The sequence below is a fragment of the Scyliorhinus canicula genome, chromosome 29 (genome assembly GCF_902713615.1).
Source record: "Scyliorhinus canicula chromosome 29, sScyCan1.1, whole genome shotgun sequence".
Classification (NCBI taxonomy): Eukaryota; Metazoa; Chordata; class Chondrichthyes; order Carcharhiniformes; family Scyliorhinidae; genus Scyliorhinus; species Scyliorhinus canicula.
This window is the reverse complement of record NC_052174.1, coordinates 15180737-15200978: the sequence shown is the minus strand read 5'-3', so window position 1 is coordinate 15200978 and position 20242 is coordinate 15180737. Positions and strand designations below refer to the sequence as shown.

The following is a 20242-nucleotide window of genomic DNA, read 5'->3' as shown; positions in this document are numbered from 1 at the left end:
GCCCAGCACACAGCTCTCTTCCTGGTATCAGGCCTGTTATTGATACTCTGTTCCCCGTCTCAAACAGCTGGTTTGAATTCCTTTCAGAAAGCAATTATCTCTTTTACGTTATCACGCTGTCTGGAAGCAGCTTTTAAATTGAAGCTGGAGAAACTCTTCTTTCAACCTGTGCAGTTCAAAACCCAGTCCAAACTCAAAGCGAAAGTTAAACCTCACAGAGCCACAGCCCAGCTCCACCCACACAATGACATCACTGAAGCCATGTGATAAGACAAAACCTTTCTTAAAGGGACAGTCCCATGGCACTGTGACTCTCGCATCCTGGCCAATCACGTGGCCCACACAAATCAGCGGCTCTGAAAATAACCTCCTCTCCCCACCCTGGAACTCTCTTTGAGTGCGAATGTGAACTATCCCATGTCAGTATTGGAAGAAGAGCAGGTACTGGTGAGGACAGGTTAATGGGCAGAGAGCAGGGGCATTTTCAAACTGGCAGGTTGTACCCACCGCAATGCCTTGAGGATCAGTGCTGGGCCCTGAACTGTTTCCAGTTTATATTAATGAGATGAAAGGATAAAAGTGATGTAGCTGAGCTTGCTGATGGTACAAAACTAGGTGGGAATGGAAGCTGAGAGGAGGACACAAAGTGGCTGCAAAGAGATATAGACAGCTGAAGTGAGTGGGGAACAAGTTGGCAGATGGAAATACAATGTGGGGAAACAAGACCATTCCGTTTGGTCTTAAAAACGGAATATCTTTCAAAAGGTGTGCAAGTTGTCAATGTTTATGTTCAGAGAGAGGTGGGTTTCTGCCACAAGAAACGCAGAGAGTTAGCACGCTGGTGCAGCAAGTCATTAAAAGGCAATTGGCACATTGGCCTTTAATGCGAGAGGACTGGGACCCAGGAATAAAGCGGCCTCGCTAGAGTTGGACAGTGTTTCGGTGAGAATACATCTGGAATACTGTGCAGTGTAGTCTCCAGATTTCAGAAAGGATTTACTTCCACTGGGGGCAGCACCGCGATGGTTCACTAGATTGCTCCCTGAGATGACTGGGTGATTGTCCTGTGTGAGAGGGTGGGTAAATTGGTTTATATTGGGGTTGAGAAGAATAAGGGACAATCCCATTGAAACATACAGAAATCTGATGGGGTTTCGTTAGGGTGGACAGAGAGATAGTTTCCGTTGGTCGAGGGATCTAAACCACAGGGTGGGGTGGGTGATGGGGGCTGTCTGTGGACTAGGGCTGGTCGATCATTCACGACTGGGATGAGGAGAAATTTCTTCACTCAGAGTTGTAGACGCTCCATTCTTCAATATATTTAAGGCCTGGATGGATAGATTTTCGGACTCTCGGGAAAGTAAGGGATATGGGGAGTGGGCGGGAAGGTGCAGTCACAGCCCGAGATCACCAATGATAGTGTTGAATCGGAAAGCAGGACCGATGGGCCGATGGTCCACTCCTGCTCCCATTTCTTATATCCAGGCTATATCACTGAGCCAGTGTGACATCCTCTCAAACCCACTGTCACACACTGGGCCAGTGTGACACCCTCTCAATCCCACTGTCACACACTGGGCCAGTGTGACACCCTCTCAAACCCACTGTCACACACTGGGCCAGTGTGACACCCTCTCAAACCCACTGTCACACACTGGGCCAGTGTGACACCCTCTCAATCCCTCTGTCACACACTGAGCCAGTGTGACACCCTCTCAATCCCACTGTCACACTGGGCCAGTGTGACACCCTCTCAAACCCACTGTCACACACTGGGCCAGTGTGACACCCTCTCAATCCCTCTGTCACACACTGGGCCAGTGTGACACCCTCTCAAGCCCACTGTCACACTGGGCCAGTGTGACACCCTCTCAAACCCACTGTCACACACTGGGCCAGTGTGACACCCTCTCAATCCCACTGTCACACACTGGGCCAGTGTGACACCCTCTCAATCCCACTGTCACACTGGGCCAGTGTGACACCCTCTCAAACCCACTGTCACACTGGGCCAGTGTGAAACCCTCTCAAACCAACTGTCACACACTGAGCCAGTGTGACACCCTCTCAATCCCACTGTCACACTGGGCCAGTGTGACACCCTCTCAAACCCACTGTCACACACTGGGCCAGTGTGACACCCTCTCAAACCCACTGTCACACACTGGGCCAGTGTGACACCCTCTCAATCCCACTGTCACACACTGGGCCAGTGTGACACCCTCTCAAACCCACTGTCACACACTGGGCCAGTGTGACACCCTCTCAATCCCACTGTCACACACTGGGCCAGTGTGACAACCTCTCAATCCCACTGTCACACACTGGGCCAGTGTGAAACCCTCTCAAACCAACTGTCACACACTGAGCCAGTGTGACACCCTCTCAAACCCTCTGTCACACTGAGCCAGTGTGACACCCTCTCAAACCCACTGTCACACACTGGGCCAGTGTGACACCCTCTCAAACCCACTGTCACACACTGGGCCAGTGTGACACCCTCTCAATCCCACTGTCACACACTGGGCCAGTGTGACATCCTCTCAAACCCACTGTCACACTGAGCCAGTGTGACACCCTCTCAATCCCACTGTCACACACTGGGCCAGTGTGACACCCTCTCAATCCCACTGTCACACACTGGGCCAGTGTGACACCCTCTCAATCCCACTGTCACACACTGGGCCAGTGTGACACCCTCTCAATCCCACTGTCACACACTGGGCCAGTGTGACAACCTCTCAAACCCACTGTCACACACTGGGCCAGTGTGACACCCTCTCAATCCCACTGTCACACACTGGGCCAGTGTGACACCCTCTCAATCCCACTGTCACACTGGGCCAGTGTGACACCCTCTCAAACCCACTGTCACACACTGAGCCAGTGTGACACCCTCTCAATCCCACTGTCACACACTGGGCCAGTGTGACACCCTCTCAATCCCACTGTCACACTGGGCCAGTGTGACACCCTCTCAATCCCACTGTCACACACTGGGCCAGTGTGACACCCTCTCAAACCCACTGTCACACACTGAGCCAGTGTGACATCCTCTCAATCCCACTGTCACACACTGGGCCAGTGTGACACCCTCTCAATCCCACTGTCACACTGGGCCAGTGTGACACCCTCTCAATCCCACTGTCACACTGAGCCAGAGTGACACCCTCTCAATCCCACTGTCACACTGGGCCAGTGTGACACCCTCTCAAACCCACTGTCACACACTGGGCCAGTGTGCCACCCTCTCAAACCCACTGTCACACTGGGCCAGTGTGACACCCTCTCAAACCCACTGTCACACACTGGGCCAGTGTGACATCCTCTCAAACCCACTGTCACACTGGGCCAGTGTGACACCCTCTCAATCCCACTGTCACACTGGGCCAGTGTGACACCCTCTCAATCCCACTGTCACACACTGAGCCAGTGTGACACCCTCTCAAACCCACTGTCACACACTGGGCCAGTGTGACATCCTCTCGAACCCACTGTCACACACTGGGCCAGTGTGACACCCTCTCAATCCCACTGTCACACACTGAGCCAGTGTGACACCCTCTCAATCCCACTGTCACACACTGGGCCAGTGTGACACCCTCTCAATCCCACTGTCACACTGGGCCAGTGTGACACCCTCTCAATCCCACTGTCACACACTGGGCCAGTGTGACACCCTCTCAAACCCACTGTCACACACTGGGCCAGTGTGACACCCTCTCAATCCCACTGGCACACACTGGGCCAGTGTGACACCCTCTCAATCCCACTGTCACACACTGGGCCAGTGTGACACCCTCTCAAACCCACTGTCACACACTGAGCCAGTGTGACATCCTCTCAATCCCACTGTCACACTGGGCCAGTGTGACACCCTCTCAATCCCACTGTCACACTGAGCCAGAGTGACACCCTCTCAATCCCACTGTCTCACTGGGCCAGTGTGACACCCTCTCAACCCCACTGTCACACACTGGGCCAGTGTGCCACCCTCTCAAATCCACTGTCACACTGAGCCAGTGCAGTGTGACACCCTCTCAATCCCACTGTCACACACTGGGCCAGTGTGACACCCTCTCAAACCCACTGTCACACACTGGGCCAGTGTGACACCCTCTCTAACCCTCTGTCACACAGGGCCAGTGCAGTGTGACACCCTCTCAAACCCCCTGTCACACTGGGCCAGTGTGACAACCTCTCAAACCCACTGTCACACACTGGGCCAGTGTGACACCCTCTCAAACCCACTGTCACACACTGGGCCAGTGTGACACCCTCTCAAACCCACTGTCACACACTGAGCCAGTGTGACATCCTCTCAAATCCACTGTCACACTGGGCCAGTGTGACACCCTCTCAAACCCTCTGTCACACACTGGGCCAGTGTGACACCCTCTCAATCCCACTGTCACACTGGGCCAGTGTGACACCCTCTCAATCCCACTGTCACACTGGGCCAGTGTGACACCCTCTCAATCCCACTGTCACACACTGGGCCAGTGTGACACCCTCTCAATCCCACTGTCACACTGGGCCAGTGTGACACCCTCTCAAACCCACTGTCACACACTGGGCCAGTGTGACACCTTCTCAACCCCACTGTCACACTGGGCCAGTGTGACACCCTCTCAAACCCACTGTCACACACTGGGCCAGTGTGACACCTTCTCAACCCCACTGTCACACTGGGCCAGTGTGACACCCTCTCAAACCCACTGTCACACACTGGGCCAGTGTGACACCTTCTCAACCCCACTGTCACACACTGGGCCAGTGTGACACCCTCTCAATCCCACTGTCACACTGGGCCAGTGTGACACCCTCTCAAACCCACTGTCACACACTGGGCCAGTGTGACACCCTCTCAATCCCTCTGTCACACACTGGGCCAGTGTGACACCCTCTCAAACCCACTGTCACACACTGGGCCAGTGTGACACCCTCTCAATCCCACTGGCACACACTGGGCCAGTGTGACACCCTCTCAATCCCACTGTCACACTGGGCCAGTGTGACAACCTCTCAATCCCACTGTCACACACTGGGTCAGTGTGACACCCTCTCAAACCCACTGTCACACTGGGCCAGTGTGACACCCTCTCAATCCCACTGTCACACTGGGCCAGTGTGACACCCTCTCAAACCCACTGTCACACACTGGGCCAGTGTGACACCCTCTCAATCCCACTGTCACACTGGGCCAGTGTGACACCCTCTCAATCCCACTGTCACACTGGGCCAGTGTGACACCCTCTCAATCCCACTGTCACACTGGCCCAGTGTGACACCCTCTCAATCCCACTGTCACACTGGGCCAGTGTGACACCCTCTCAATCCCACTGTCACACTGGGCCAGTGTGACACCCTCTCAATCCCACTGTCACACTGGGCCAGTGTGACACCCTCTCAATCCCACTGTCACACTGGGCCAGTGTGACACCCTCTCAATCCCACTGTCACACTGGGCCAGTGTGACACCCTCTCAAACCCACTGTCACACTGGGCCAGTGTGACACCCTCTCAATCCCACTGTCACACTGGGCCAGTGTGACATCCTCTCAATCCCACTGTCGCACACTGGGCCAGTGTGACACCCTCTCAATCCCACTGTCACACACTGGGCCAGTGTGACACCCTCTCAATCCCACTGTCACACTGGGCCAGTGTGACACCCTCTCAATCCCACTGTCTCACTGGGCCAGTGTGACACCCTCTCAATCCCACTGTCACACACTGGGCCAGTGTGACACCCTCTCAATCCCACTGTCACACACTGGGCCAGTGTGACACCCTCTCAATCCCACTGTCACACACTGGGCCAGTGTGACACCCTCTCAATCCCACTGTCACACACTGGGCCAGTGTGACACCCTCTCAAACCCACTGTCACACACTGGGCCTGTGTGACACCCTCTCAATCCCACTGTCACACACTGGGCCAGTGTGACACCCTCTCAACCCCACTGTCACACTGGGCCAGTGTGACACCCTCTCAAACCCACTGTCACACACTGAGCCAGTGTGACATCCTCTCAAACCCACTGTCACACACTGGGCCAGTGTGACACCTTCTCAACCCCACTGTCACACTGGGCCAGTGTGACACCCTCTCAAACCCACTGTCACACACTGGGCCAGTGTGACACCTTCTCAACCCCACTGTCACACTGGGCCAGTGTGACACCCTCTCAAACCCACTGTCACACTGGGCCAGTGTGACACCCTCTCAATCCCACTGTCACACACTGGGCCAGTGTGACACCCTCTCAATCCCTCTGTCACACTGGGCCAGTGTGACACCCTCTCAAACCCACTGTCACACACTGAGCCAGTGTGACACCCTCTCAATCCCACTGTCACACACTGGGCCAGTGTGACACCCTCTCAATCCCACTGTCACACTGGGCCAGTGTGACACCCTCTCAACCCCACTGTCACACTGGGCCAGTGTGACACCCTCTCAATCCCACTGTCACACACTGGGCCTGTGTGACACCCTCTCAATCCCACTGTCACACACTGGGCCAGTGTGACACCCTCTCAATCCCACTGTCACACACTGGGCCAGTGTGACACCCTCTCAATCCCACTGTCACACACTGAGCCAGTGTGACATCCCGATGTTGCTGACTCTGGTTTTTGGCACTGATGGAGTGACATCAGTAATTGTAACTTTGCTCCGAATTGGTTGATCCTGTGTCTGGCTGACCTTGGAGTTTGACAAATGACAGCGTGTGAAGGCTCCTAACCCACCGCCTGACGGGAGCATTTTGTCTGGGGCAATCATTGCCCCTCGTGTGCTCAATGTATCCCCAGGATGTACTCGGCTGTGCATTAACCTCACTGTCCTGTCACTGAAGGTGCTCGAGCTGTCCGCGGATGTGCTACAAAGGACTCCGGAGGACCTGGACTACGAAAGCACGCGGCAGGTGTTGCTGGAGGATAACTCGCCCTTGAATGTTGTGCTGCTGCAGGAGATTCAGCGTTATAACATTCTTCTGGAAATCATCAGGTTGGTTAATATTTGGCTGTTATTTCACTTCTCTTTCATTCTCATTTCACAACAGCCCCCTGCCCCGTCCCCGTCTTTCCGATATGTGCTGATGTGTAAAGCTCCCTCTACACTGTCCCCATCAAACACTCCCAGGACAGGTACAGCACGGGGTTAGATACAGAGTAAAGCTCCCTCTACACTGTCCCCATCAAACACTCCCAGGACAGGTACAGCACGGGGTTAGATACAGAGTAAAGCTTCCTCTACACTGTCCCCATCAAACACTCCCAGGACAGGTACAGCACGGGGTTAGATACAGAGTAAAGCTCCCTCTACACTGTCCCCATCAAACACTCCCAGGACAGGGACAGCACGGGGTTAGATACAGAGTAAAGCTCCCTCTACACTGTCCCCATCAAACACTCCCAGGACAGGTACAGCACGGGGTTAGATACAGAGTAAAGCTCCCTCTACACTGTCCCCATCAAACACTCCCAGGACAGGTACAGCACGGGGTTAGATACAGAGTAAAGCTCCCTCTACACTGTCCCCATCAAACACTCCCAGGACAGGTACAGCACAGGGTTAGATACAGAGTAAAGCTCCCTCTGCACTGTCCCCATCAAACACTCCCAGGGCAGGTACAGCACGGGGATAGATACAGAGTAAAGCTCCCTCTACACTGTCCCCATCAAACACTCCCAAAACAGATACAGCACGGGGTTAGATACAGAGTAAAGCTCCCTCTACACTGTCCCCATCAAACACTCCCAGGACAGGTACAGCACGGGGTTAGATACAGAGTAAAGCTCACTCTACACTGTCCCCATCAACCACTCCCAGGACAGGTACAGCACGGGGTTAGATACAGAGTAAAGCTCCCTCTACACTTTCCCCATCAAACACTCCCAGGGCAGGTACAGCACGGGGTTAGATACAGAGTAAAGCTCCCTCTACACTGTCTCCATCAAACACTCCCAGGACAGGTACAGCACGGGGTTAGATACAGAGTAAAGCTCCCTCTACACTGTCCCCATCAAACACTCCCAGTACAGGGACAGCACGGGGTTAGATACAGAGTAAAGCTCCCTCTACACTGTCCCCATCAAACACTCCCAGGACAGGTACAGCACGGGGTTAGATACAGAGTAAAGCTCCCTCTACACTGTCCCCATCAAACACTCCCAGGACAGGTACAGCACGGGGTTAGATACAGAGTAAAGCTCCCTCTACACTGACCCCATCAAACACTCCCAGGACAGGTACCGCACGGGGTTAGATACAGAGTAAAGCTCCCTCTACACTGTCCCCATCAAACACTCCCAGGACAGGTACCGCACGGGGTTAGATACAGAGTAAAGCTCCCTCTACACTGTCCCCATCAAACACTCCCAGGACAGGTACAGCACGGGGTTAGATACAGAGTAAAGCTCCCTCTACACTGTCCCCATCAAACACTCCCAGGACAGGTACAGCACGGGGTTAGATACAGAGTAAAGCTCCCTCTACACTGTCCCCATCAAACACTCCCAGGACAGGTACAGCACGGGGTTAGATACAGAGTAAAGCTCCCTCTACACTGTCCCCATCAAACACTCCCAGGACAGGGACAGCACGGGGTTAGATACAGAGTAAAGCTCCCTCTACACTGTCTCCATCAAACACTCCCAGGACAGGTACAGCACGGGGTTAGATACAGAGTAAAGCTCCCTCTACACTGTCCCCATCAAACACTCCCAGGACAGGTACAGCACGGGGTTAGATACAGAGTAAAGCTCCCTCTACACTGTCCCATCAAACACTCCCAGGACAGGTACAGCACGGGGTTAGATACAGAGTAAAGCTCCCTCTACACTGTCCCCATCAAACACTCCCAGGACAGGTACAGTACGGGGTTAGATACAGAGTAAAGCTCCCTCTACACTGTCCCCATCAAACACTCCCAGGACAGGTACAGCACGGGGTTAGATACAGAGTAAAGCTCCCTCTGCACTGTCCCCATCAAACACTCCCAGGACAGGTACAGCACGGAGTTAGGTACAGAGTAAAGCTCCCTCTACACTGTCCCCATCAAACACTCCCAGGACAGGTACAGCACGGAGTTAGGTACAGAGTAAAGCTCCCTCTACACTGTCCCCATCAAACACTCCCAGGACAGGTACAGCACGGGGTTAGATACAGAGTAAAGCTCCCTCTACACTGTCCCCATCAAACACTCCCAGGACAGGTACAGCACGGGGTTAGATACAGAGTAAAACTCCCTCTACACTGTCCCCATCAAACACTCCCAGGACAGGTACAGCACGGGGTTAGATACAGAGTAAAGCTCCCTCTACACTGTCCCCATCAAACACTCCCAGGACAGGTACAGCACGGGGTTAGATACAGAGTAAAGCTCCCTCTACACTGTCCCCATGAAACACTCCCAGGACAGGTACAGCACGGGGTTAGATACAGAGTAAAGCTCCCTCTACACTGTCCCCATCAAACACTCCCAGGACAGGTACAGCACGGGGTTAGATACAGAGTAAAGCTCCCTCTACACTGTCCCCATCAAACACTCCCAGGACAGGGACAGCACGGGGTTAGATACAGAGTAAAGCTCCCTCTACACTGTCTCCATCAAACACTCCCAGGACAGGTACAGCATGGGGTTAGATACAGAGTAAAGCTCCCTCTACACTGTCCCCATCAAACACTCCCAGGACAGGTACAGCACGGGGTTAGATACAGAGTAAAGCTCCCTCTACACTGTCCCATCAAACACTCCCAGGACAGGTACAGTACGGGGTTAGATACAGAGTAAAGCTCCCTCTACACTGTCCCCATCAAACACTCCCAGGACAGGTACAGCACGGGGTTAGATACAGAGTAAAGCTCCCTCTGCACTGTCCCCATCAAACACTCCCAGGACAGGTACAGCACGGAGTTAGGTACAGAGTAAAGCTCCCTCTACACTGTCCCCATCAAACACTCCCAGGACAGGTACAGCACGGGGTTAGATACAGAGTAAAGCTCCCTCTACACTGTCCCCATCAAACACTCCCAGGACAGGGACAGCACGGGGTTAGATACAGAGTAAAGCTTCCAGATTCACTGTTGACAGTGGTTCCTGTGCGCACTGTGCCTCCTGAACTCTGCTCTGTGACCAATGGCTCGCAGCTTAACCATGCAAAGTTTCTCCCATCCCGGTATCCAAAATCCCCACCGTCACTGCCCCAGCACCGTGTGTACACAATCCACACTGTCACTGCCCCAGCACCGTGTGTACACAATCCACACCGTCACTGCCCCAGCACCGTGTGTACACAATCCCCACCGTCACTGCCTCAGCACCGTGTGTACACAATCCACACCGTCACTGCCCCAGCACCGTGTGTACACAATCCACACCGTCACTGCCTCAGCACCGTGTGTACACAATCCCCACCGTCACTGCCTCAGCACCGTGTGTACACAATGCACACCGTCACTGCCCCAGCACCGTGTGTACACAATCCACACCGTCACTGCCTCAGCACCGTGTGTACACAATCCACACCGTCACTGCCTCAGCACCGTGTGTACACAATCCACACCGTCACTGCCTCAGCACCGTGTGTACACAGTCCACACCGTCACTGCCTCAGCACAGTGTGTACACAGTCCACACCGTCACTGCCTCAGCACAGTGTGTACACAATCCACACCGTCACTGCCCCAGCACAGTGTGTACACAATCCACACCGTCACTGCCCCAGCACAGTGTGTACACAATCCCCACCGTCACAGCCTCAGCACAGTGTGTACACAATCCCCACCGTCACTGCCTCAGCACAGTGTGTACACAATCCACACCGTCACTGCCCCAGCACCGTGTGTACACAATCCACACCGTCACTGCCTCAGCACCGTGTGTACACAATCCCCACCGTCACTGCCCCAGCACCGTGTGTACACAATCCCCACCGTCACTGCCCCAGCACCGTGTGTACACAATCCACACCGTCACTGCCCCAGCACAGTGTGTACACAATCCCCACCGTCACTGCCTCAGCACAGTGTGTACACAATCCACACCGTCACTGCCTCAGCACAGTGTGTACACAATCCACACCGTCACTGCCTCAGCACCGTGTGTACACAATCCACACCGTCACTGCCCCAGCACAGTGTGTACACAATCCACACCGTCACTGCCCCAGCACCGTGTGTACACAATCCACACCGTCACTGCCCCAGCACAGTGTGTACACAATCCACACCGTCACTGCCCCAGCACCGTGTGTACACAATCCACACCGTCACTGCCCCAGCACCGTGTGTACACAATCCACCCCGTCACTGCCCCAGCACCGTGTGTACACAATCCACACCGTCACTGCCCCAGCACCGTGTGTACACAATCCACACCGTCACTGCCCCAGCACAGTGTGTACACAATCCCCACCGTCACTGCCTCAGCACCGTGTGTACACAATCCACACCGTCACTGCCTCAGCACAGTGTGTACACAATCCACACCGTCACTGCCTCAGCACCGTGTGTACACAATCCACACCGTCACTGCCCCAGCACCGTGTGTACACAATCCACACCGTCACTGCCCGAGCACCGTGTGTACACAATCCACACCGTCACTGCCCCAGCACAGTGTGTACACAATCCACACCGTCACTGCCCCAGCACAGTGTGTACACAATCCACACCGTCACTGCCCCAGCACAGTGTGTACACAATCCACACCGTCACTGCCCCAGCACAGTGTGTACACAATCCACACCGTCACTGCCCCAGCACAGTGTGTACACAATCCACACCGTCACTGCCCCAGCACAGTGTGTACACAATCCACACCGTCACTGCCCCAGCACCGTGTGTACACAATCCACACCGTCACTGCCTCAGCACCGTGTGTACACAATCCACACCGTCACTGCCCCAGCACCGTGTGTACACAATCCACACTGTCACTGCCCCAGCACCGTGTGTACACAATCCACACCGTCACTGCCTCAGCACCGTGTGTACACAATCCACACCGTCACTGCCTCAGCACAGTGTGTACACACTCCACACCGTCACTGCCCCAGCACCGTGTGTACACAATCCCCACCGTCACTGCCTCAGCACCGTGTGTACACAATCCCCACCGTCACTGCCCCAGCACAGTGTGTACACAATCCCCACCGTCACTGCCTCAGCACAGTGTGTACACAATCCCCACCGTCACTGCCTCAGCACCGTGTGTACACAATCCACACCGTCACTGCCCCAGCACCGTGTGTACACAATCCACACCGTCACTGCCCCAGCACAGTGTGTACACAATCCACACCGTCACTGCCCCAGCACAGTGTGTACACAATCCCCACCGTCACTGCCTCAGCACCGTGTGTACACAATCCACACCGTCACTGCCTCAGCACCGTGTGTACACAATCCACACCGTCACTGCCCCAGCACAGTGTGTACACAATCCCCACCGTCACTGCCCCAGCACCGTGTGTACACAATCCACACCGTCACTGCCCCAGCAGTGTGTACACAATCCACACCGTCACTGCCTCAGCACCGTGTGTACACAGTCCACACCGTCACTGCCCCAGCACTGTGTGTACACAATCCACACCGTCACTGCCTCAGCACAGTGTGTACACAATCCACACCGTCACTGCCTCAGCACCGTGTGTACACAATCCACACCATCACTGCCCCAGCACAGTGTGTACACAATCCACACCGTCACTGCCTCAGCACAGTGTGTACACAATCCACACCGTCACTGCCCCAGCACCGTGTGTACACAATTCACACCGTCACTGCCCCAGCACCGTGTGTACACAATCCACACCGTCACTGCCTCAGCACCGTGTGTACACAATCCCCACCGTCACAGCCTCAGCACAGTGTGTACACAATCCACACCGTCATTGCCCCAGCACAGTGTGTACACAATCCACACCGTCACTGCCCCAGCACCGTGTGTACACAATCCACACCGTCACTGCCCCAGCACCGTGTGTACACAATCCACACCGTCACTGCCCCAGCACCGTGTGTACACAATCCCCACCGTCACTGCCTCAGCACCGTGTGTACACACTCCACACTGTCACTGCCCCAGCACCGTGTGTACACAATCCACACCGTCACTGCCTCAGCACCGTGTGTACACAATCCACCCCGTCACTGCCCCAGCACCGTGTGTACACAATCCAGACCGTCAGTGCCTCAGCACAGTGTGTACACAATCCACACCGTCACTGTCCCAGCACAGTGTGTACACAATCCACACCGTCACTGCCCGAGCACCGTGTGTACACAATCCCCACCGTCACAGCCTCAGCACAGTGTGTACACAATCCACACCGTCACTGCCCCAGCACCGTGTGTACACAATCCCCACCGTCACTGCCTCAGCACAGTGTGTACACAATCCACACCGTCACTGCCCCAGCACCGTGTGTACACAATCCCCACCGTCACTGCCCCAGCACCGTGTGTACACAATCCCCACCGTCACTGCCCCAGCACCGTGTGTACACAATCCACACCGTCACTGCCCCAGCACCGTGTGTACACAATCCCCACCGTCACAGCCTCAGCACAGTGTGTACACAATCCACACCGTCACTGCCCCAGCACCGTGTGTACACAATCCACACCGTCACTGCCCCAGCACAGTGTGTACACAATCCACACCGTCACTGCCCCAGCACAGTGTGTACACAATCCACACCGTCACTGCCTCAGCACAGTGTGTACACAATCCCCACCGTCACTGCCTCAGCACAGTGTGTACACAATCCACACCGTCACTGCCCCAGCACCGTGTGTACACAATCCCCACCGTCACTGCCCCAGCACCGTGTGTACACAATCCACACCGTCACTGCCCCAGCACAGTGTGTACACAATCCCCACCGTCACTGCCCCAGCACAGTGTGTACACAATCCACACCGTCACTGCCCCAGCACAGTGTGTACACAATCCACACCGTCACTGCCTCAGCACAGTGTGTACACAATCCCCACCGTCACTGCCCCAGCACCGTGTGTACACAATCCCCACCGTCACTGCCCCAGCACCGTGTGTACACAATTCACACCGTCACTGCCCCAGCACCGTGTGTACACAATCCACACCGTCACTGCCCCAGCACAGTGTGTACACAATCCCCACCGTCACTGCCCCAGCACCGTGTGTACACAATCCACACCGTCACTGCTCCAGCACAGTGTGTACACACTCCACACTGTCACTGCCTCAGCACCGTGTGTACACAATCCACACCGTTACTGCCTCAGCACAGTGTGTACACAATCCACACCGTCACTGCCTCAGCACCGTGTGTACACAGTCCACACCGTCACTGCCCCAGCACCGTGTGTACACAATCCACACCGTCACTGCCCCAGCACAGTGTGTACACAATGCACACCGTCACTGCCTCAGCACCGTGTGTACACAATCCACACCGTCACTGCCTCAGCACCGTGTGTACACAATCCACACCGTCACTGCCTCAGCACCGTGTGTACACAATCCACACCGTCACTGCCCCAGCACCGTGTGTACACAATCCACACCGTCACTGCCTCAGCACCGTGTGTACACAATCCCCACCGTCACTGCCCCAGCACAGTGTGTACACAATCCACACTGTCACTGCCCCAGCACAGTGTGTACACAATCCACACCGTCACTGCCTCAGCACAGTGTGTACACAATCCACACCGTCACTGCCCCAGCACAGTGTGTACACAATCCCCACCGTCACTGCCTCAGCACAGTGTGTACACAATCCACACCGTCACTGCCCCAGCACCGTGTGTACACAATCCACACCGTCACTGCCTCAGCACAGTGTGTACACAATCCACACCGTCACTGCCCCAGCACCGTGTGTACACAATCCACACCGTCACTGCCCCAGCACCGTGTGTACACAATCCACACCGTCACTGACCCAGCGCAGTGTGTACACAATCCACACCGTCACTGCCCCAGCACAGTGTGTACACAATCCACACTGTCACTGCCCCAGCACAGTGTGTACACAATCCCCACCGTCACTGCCCGAGCACCGTGTGTACACAATCCCCACCGTCACTGCCCCAGCACAGTGTGTACACAATCCCCACCGTCACTGCCCGAGCACCGTGTGTACACAATCCACACCGTCACTGCCCCAGCACAGTGTGTACACAATCCCCACCGTCACTGCCTCAGCACCGTGTGTACACAATCCACACCGTCACTGCCCCAGCACAGTGTGTACACAATCCACACCGTCACTGCCTCAGCACCGTGTGTACACAATCCACACCGTCACTGCCTCAGCACAGTGTGTACACAATCCACACCGTCACTGCCTCAGCACCGTGTGTACACAATCCACACCGTCACTGCCTCAGCACCGTGTGTACACAATCCACACTGTCACTGCCCCAGCACCGTGTGTACACAATCCACACCGTCACTGCCTCAGCACCGTGTGTACACAATCCCCACCGTCACTGCCTCAGCACCGTGTGTACACAATCCCCACCGTCACTGCCCCAGCACCGTGTGTACACAATTCACACCGTCACTGCCCCAGCACAGTGTGTACACACTCCACACCGTCACTGCCTCAGCACAGTGTGTACACAATCCCCACCGTCACTGCCCCAGCACCGTGTGTACACAATCCAGACCGTCACTGCCTCAGCACCGTGTGTACACAATCCACACCGTCACTGCCCCAGCACCGTGTGTACACAATCCACACCGTCACTGCCCCAGCACAGTGTGTACACAATCCACACCGTCACTGCCCCAGCACCGTGTGTACACAATCCACACCGTCACTGCCCCAGCACAGTGTGTACACAATCCACACCGTCACTGCCTCAGCACCGTGTGTACACAATCCACACCGTCACTGCCTCAGCACAGTGTGTACACACTCCACACCGTCACTGCCCCAGCACCGTGTGTACACAATCCACACCGTCACTGCCCCAGCACAGTGTGTACACAATCCACACCGTCACTGCCCCAGCACAGTGTGTACACAATCCCCACCGTCACTGCCCCAGCACAGTGTGTACACAATCCCCACCGTCACTGCCCCAGCACAGTGTGTACACAATCCACACCGTCACTGCCCCAGCACAGTGTGTACACAATCCACACCGTCACTGCCCCAGCACAGTGTGTACACAATCCACACCGTCACTGCCCCAGCACAGTGTGTACACAATCCCCACCGTCACTGCCCCAGCACCGTGTGTACACAATCCACACCGTCACTGCCCCAGCACAGTGTGTACACAATCCCCACCGTCACTGCCCCAGCACAGTGTGTACACAATCCACACCGTCACTGCCCCAGCACAGTGTGTACACAATCCACACCGTCACTGCCCCAGCACAGTGTGTACACAATCCACACCGTCACTGCCCCAGCACAGTGTGTACACAATCCCCACCGTCACTGCCTCAGCACAGTGTGTACACAATCCACACCGTCACTGCCCCAGCACAGTGTGTACACAATCCCCACCGTCACTGCCTCAGCACAGTGTGTACACAATCCACACCGTCACTGCCCCAGCACCGTGTGTACACAATCCACACCGTCACTGCCTCAGCACCGTGTGTACACAATCCACACCGTCACTACCTCAGCACAGTGTGTACACAATCCACACCGTCACTGCCCCAGCACAGTGTGTACACAATCCCCACCGTCACTGCCTCAGCACAGTGTGTACACAATCCCCACCGTCACTGCCCGAGCACCGTGTGTACAATTTAATAAATGATGTTTTCTCCTCCATTGACCTCATTCTTCTCTAAGCCACTGCTGGTATTATCATCTCTCACTTTGTCGGCTCTTTCTCTCAGTGTTGCTGCTGTTGGATTCTTAAACTCTGTTACTGACCACGGGTTGGGATTCTCTAACTCTGTTACTGACCACACGTTGGGATTCTCTAACTCTGTTACTGACCATGCGTTGGGATTCTCTAACTCTGTTACTGACCACACGTTGGGATTCTCTAACTCTGTTACTGACCACACGTTGGGATTCTCTAACTCTGTTACTGACCATGCGTTGGGATTCTCTAACTCTGTTACTGACCATGCGTTGGGATTCTCTAACTCTGTTACTGACCATGCGTTGGGATTCTCTAACTCTGTTACTGACCATGCGTTGGGATTCTCTAACTCTGTTACTGACCATGCGTTGGGATTCTCTAACTCTGTTACTGACCATGCGTTGGGATTCTCTAACTCTGTTACTGACCATGCGTTGGGATTCTCTAACTCTGTTACTGACCATGCGTTGGGATTCTCTAACTCTGTTACTGACCACACGTTGGGATTCTCTAACTCTGTTACTGACCACACGTTGGGATTCTCTAACTCTGTTACTGACCATGCGTTGGGATTCTCTAACTCTGTTACTGACCATGCGTTGGGATTCTCTAACTCTGTTACTGACCACGGGTTGGGATTCTCTAACTCTGTTACTGACCATGCGTTGGGATTCTCTAACTCTGTTACTGACCATGCGTTGGGATTCTCTAACTCTGTTACTGACCATGCGTTGGGATTCTCTAACTCTGTTACTGACCATGCGTTGGGATTCTCTAACTCTGTTACTGACCATGCGTTGGGATTCTCTAACTCTGTTACTGACCATGCGTTGGGATTCTCTAACTCTGTTACTGACCACGGGTTGGGATTCTCTAACTCTGTTACTGACCATGCGTTGGGATTCTCTAACTCTGTTACTGACCACACGTTGGGATTCTCTAACTCTGTTACTGACCATGCGTTGGGATTCTCTAACTCTGTTACTGACCATGCGTTGGGATTCTCTAACTCTGTTACTGACCATGCGTTGGGATTCTCTAACTCTGTTACTGACCATGCGTTGGGATTCTCTAACTCTGTTACTGACCATGCGTTGGGATTCTCTAACTCTGTTACTGACCATGCGTTGGGATTCTCTAACTCTGTTACTGACCATGCGTTGGGATTCTCTAACTCTGTTACTGACCATGCGTTGGGATTCTCTAACTCTGTTACTGACCATGCGTTGGGATTCTCTAACTCTGTTACTGACCATGCGTTGGGATTCTCTAACTCTGTTACTGACCACACGCTGTCATCTCTCCCCAAGGACATCCCTCATTGAACTGAAGATGGCAATCCAGGGTCTTGTCGTCATGTCCACGGACCTGGAGGAAATATTTCATTCTATCCACGACGCCCACGTTCCTTCCTTGTGGGAAATGGTAAGGGAACACCGAGCTCTCGGTTCTCTCGCAGCTGAGTGATAAATCGCCAGACCTTAGCACAGCATCAGTATGAGCTGTCCTCTCCTCAAGCGAGAAGGTGTTCGTTTTCACCTCTCCCTTGGTGGGGGTGGCATTCCACAGCCGAGCGCTACTTTGCCCCCACCTGGCCAGGTAGCTCTTTGGAGTCTGGTTATTGGCCCCCACCTGCGCCGCGTGGGAGCAGCACAAAGTGATTCCACTTTCTCCCTTTCCCTGCACCCGCCTCCATCTAGATGCACACCTTTCCCAGAGGGTGACAGCTGTGCGCTATCGCGTTGGCCGCTGCCCAACGCCTACCCCAGACCCATCAGCCAGCGACGTCCCCGAGTGCAGCTAGTTCTCTTTGAGCCACCTGGTTGATGGTGCAAACGAGGAGATTGTATTCAGTCAGCATGCAGCACGTCAAAAACAATGCATTTGTGTAGCGCCTTTAGTTTCACAGCCACATAAGGAGCTGTTGGGGAGGTGACTCAAATCTTGGGCAAATAGATTGGTCTTAAAGTAGGCATGCCCAGCCCAGAGCTGGCGAGGCAGAATGAGCTCAAAGCCCAGCGAGGGATTTAAACCCAAGGGTGAGAATTGAAAATTTGTGATGTCCAGCTGGAAGTGAGTCAGTGAGAATGGGTGAACAGGAGCAGAAGAGGTAGGAGCTGAAGTAGGCCATTCAGCCCTTCGAGTCTGCTTCACCATTCAGTGAGATCATGGCTGATGTGATCTGATAATCGTCAACTCCACTTTCCCGCCTTATCCCCATAACCCTCCATTCCCTCCCTGATTAAAAACCTGTCTGACTTCCGGTGACGTCGTGTAAGGGCTCCCGGCTGGCTCTTTGTTTTTGATCCCTTTTACCCGTCTTTCTGGGGGATTTTGATGACCATGCACCCAGTGTGGGGTTAGAGAACTGTCCCTCGGCTGCGTCATGTCAAAAACATGTCAAAGAAGCCCAAACCGAAGAAGGCTCCGGAGGATAGCCCGTCGAAGGGCGGTGAAGGAGACAAGATGGCCGCCGTGCCCATTACTTCAGACACATTGGCAGGAGTGATGGCGCAGGAGCCGGAGAAATCCGGCAAGCAAATGGTTTGGCAGTTTGAGCGACAAGGTAAGGAGATAAAAGAATCCGTTCAGGCCACTGTCGAGGAGGCTCGGGGCCCGATTCGGGAGCATTTGGTGAACACCTGTAATGTGGCTATGGCCCAGGGTGAGACTTTGAAGGGGTGTGGAGGAGGCCCTATCGCAGCATGAGGATCAGCTTGCCTCGTTGGAGGCTGAGTTGCTGATGATGGCGGATAGCAATATAGGCCTGAGGCTGAAGGTGGAGGCTCTGGAGTCCAGGCCAAGGTGGTTAAACCTCAGGGTGGTGGGGCTGCCAGAGGGAGTAGAGGGCTCGAAGCCGACCCAGTACCTCGCGGAGATCTTTTCTCGGTTGGTGGACGTGGGTGATCTGTTGTGAGATGGACTATTTGGGACTGTGTGTGTGGGGTGGGGGGGTTAGTTTACAAATGGCCTAGCTGTTTGTTAATGTGGTGGGGGGGGGGGGGGGTTGGAGCACCAGGCAGACTGCAAACCTGGTTGGGGGGGGGATGTAATTGCAGACACGGGGGTAGGGGGGGAGGGGGGAGATAGTGCGAACTGTGACCAAGGTATTTTCTTTGCCTCATCTTAGGGGGCAGTGAGATCTGGGAATTTGGGCAGGAGGGTTAACTCACAGGGCTGGTGACTGACCCGAGGGAGAGGTGGGGAGGGGGGGGGGGGGGGGGGGGGGGGAAGGGGGCTGAGTGACCCCCGACAAGGTTGATCACCTGGAACATGGGGGACTTGGGGGGCGGGTGAAGAGGGCAAGGGTGAAGTGGTGTTCCTGCAGGAGACTCATCTTTGGGGGCAGGACCAGATCAGGTTGCAGAAAGCTCGGGTGAGCGGGGTTTCTCATTC

The 20242-nt window shown here is 54.7% G+C and overlaps 1 protein-coding gene across 1 annotated transcript in view; it reads left to right on the top strand.

Annotated features, from left to right (window-relative positions):
- Positions 1–20242, top strand: part of dnah2 (dynein, axonemal, heavy chain 2) — a 239036-nt gene that overhangs the window by 211544 nt on the left and 7250 nt on the right. The window contains 2 exon segments of the mRNA XM_038786796.1: positions 6864–7015; positions 18157–18271. Coding sequence (XP_038642724.1) covers positions 6864–7015; positions 18157–18271 — 267 coding nt within the window.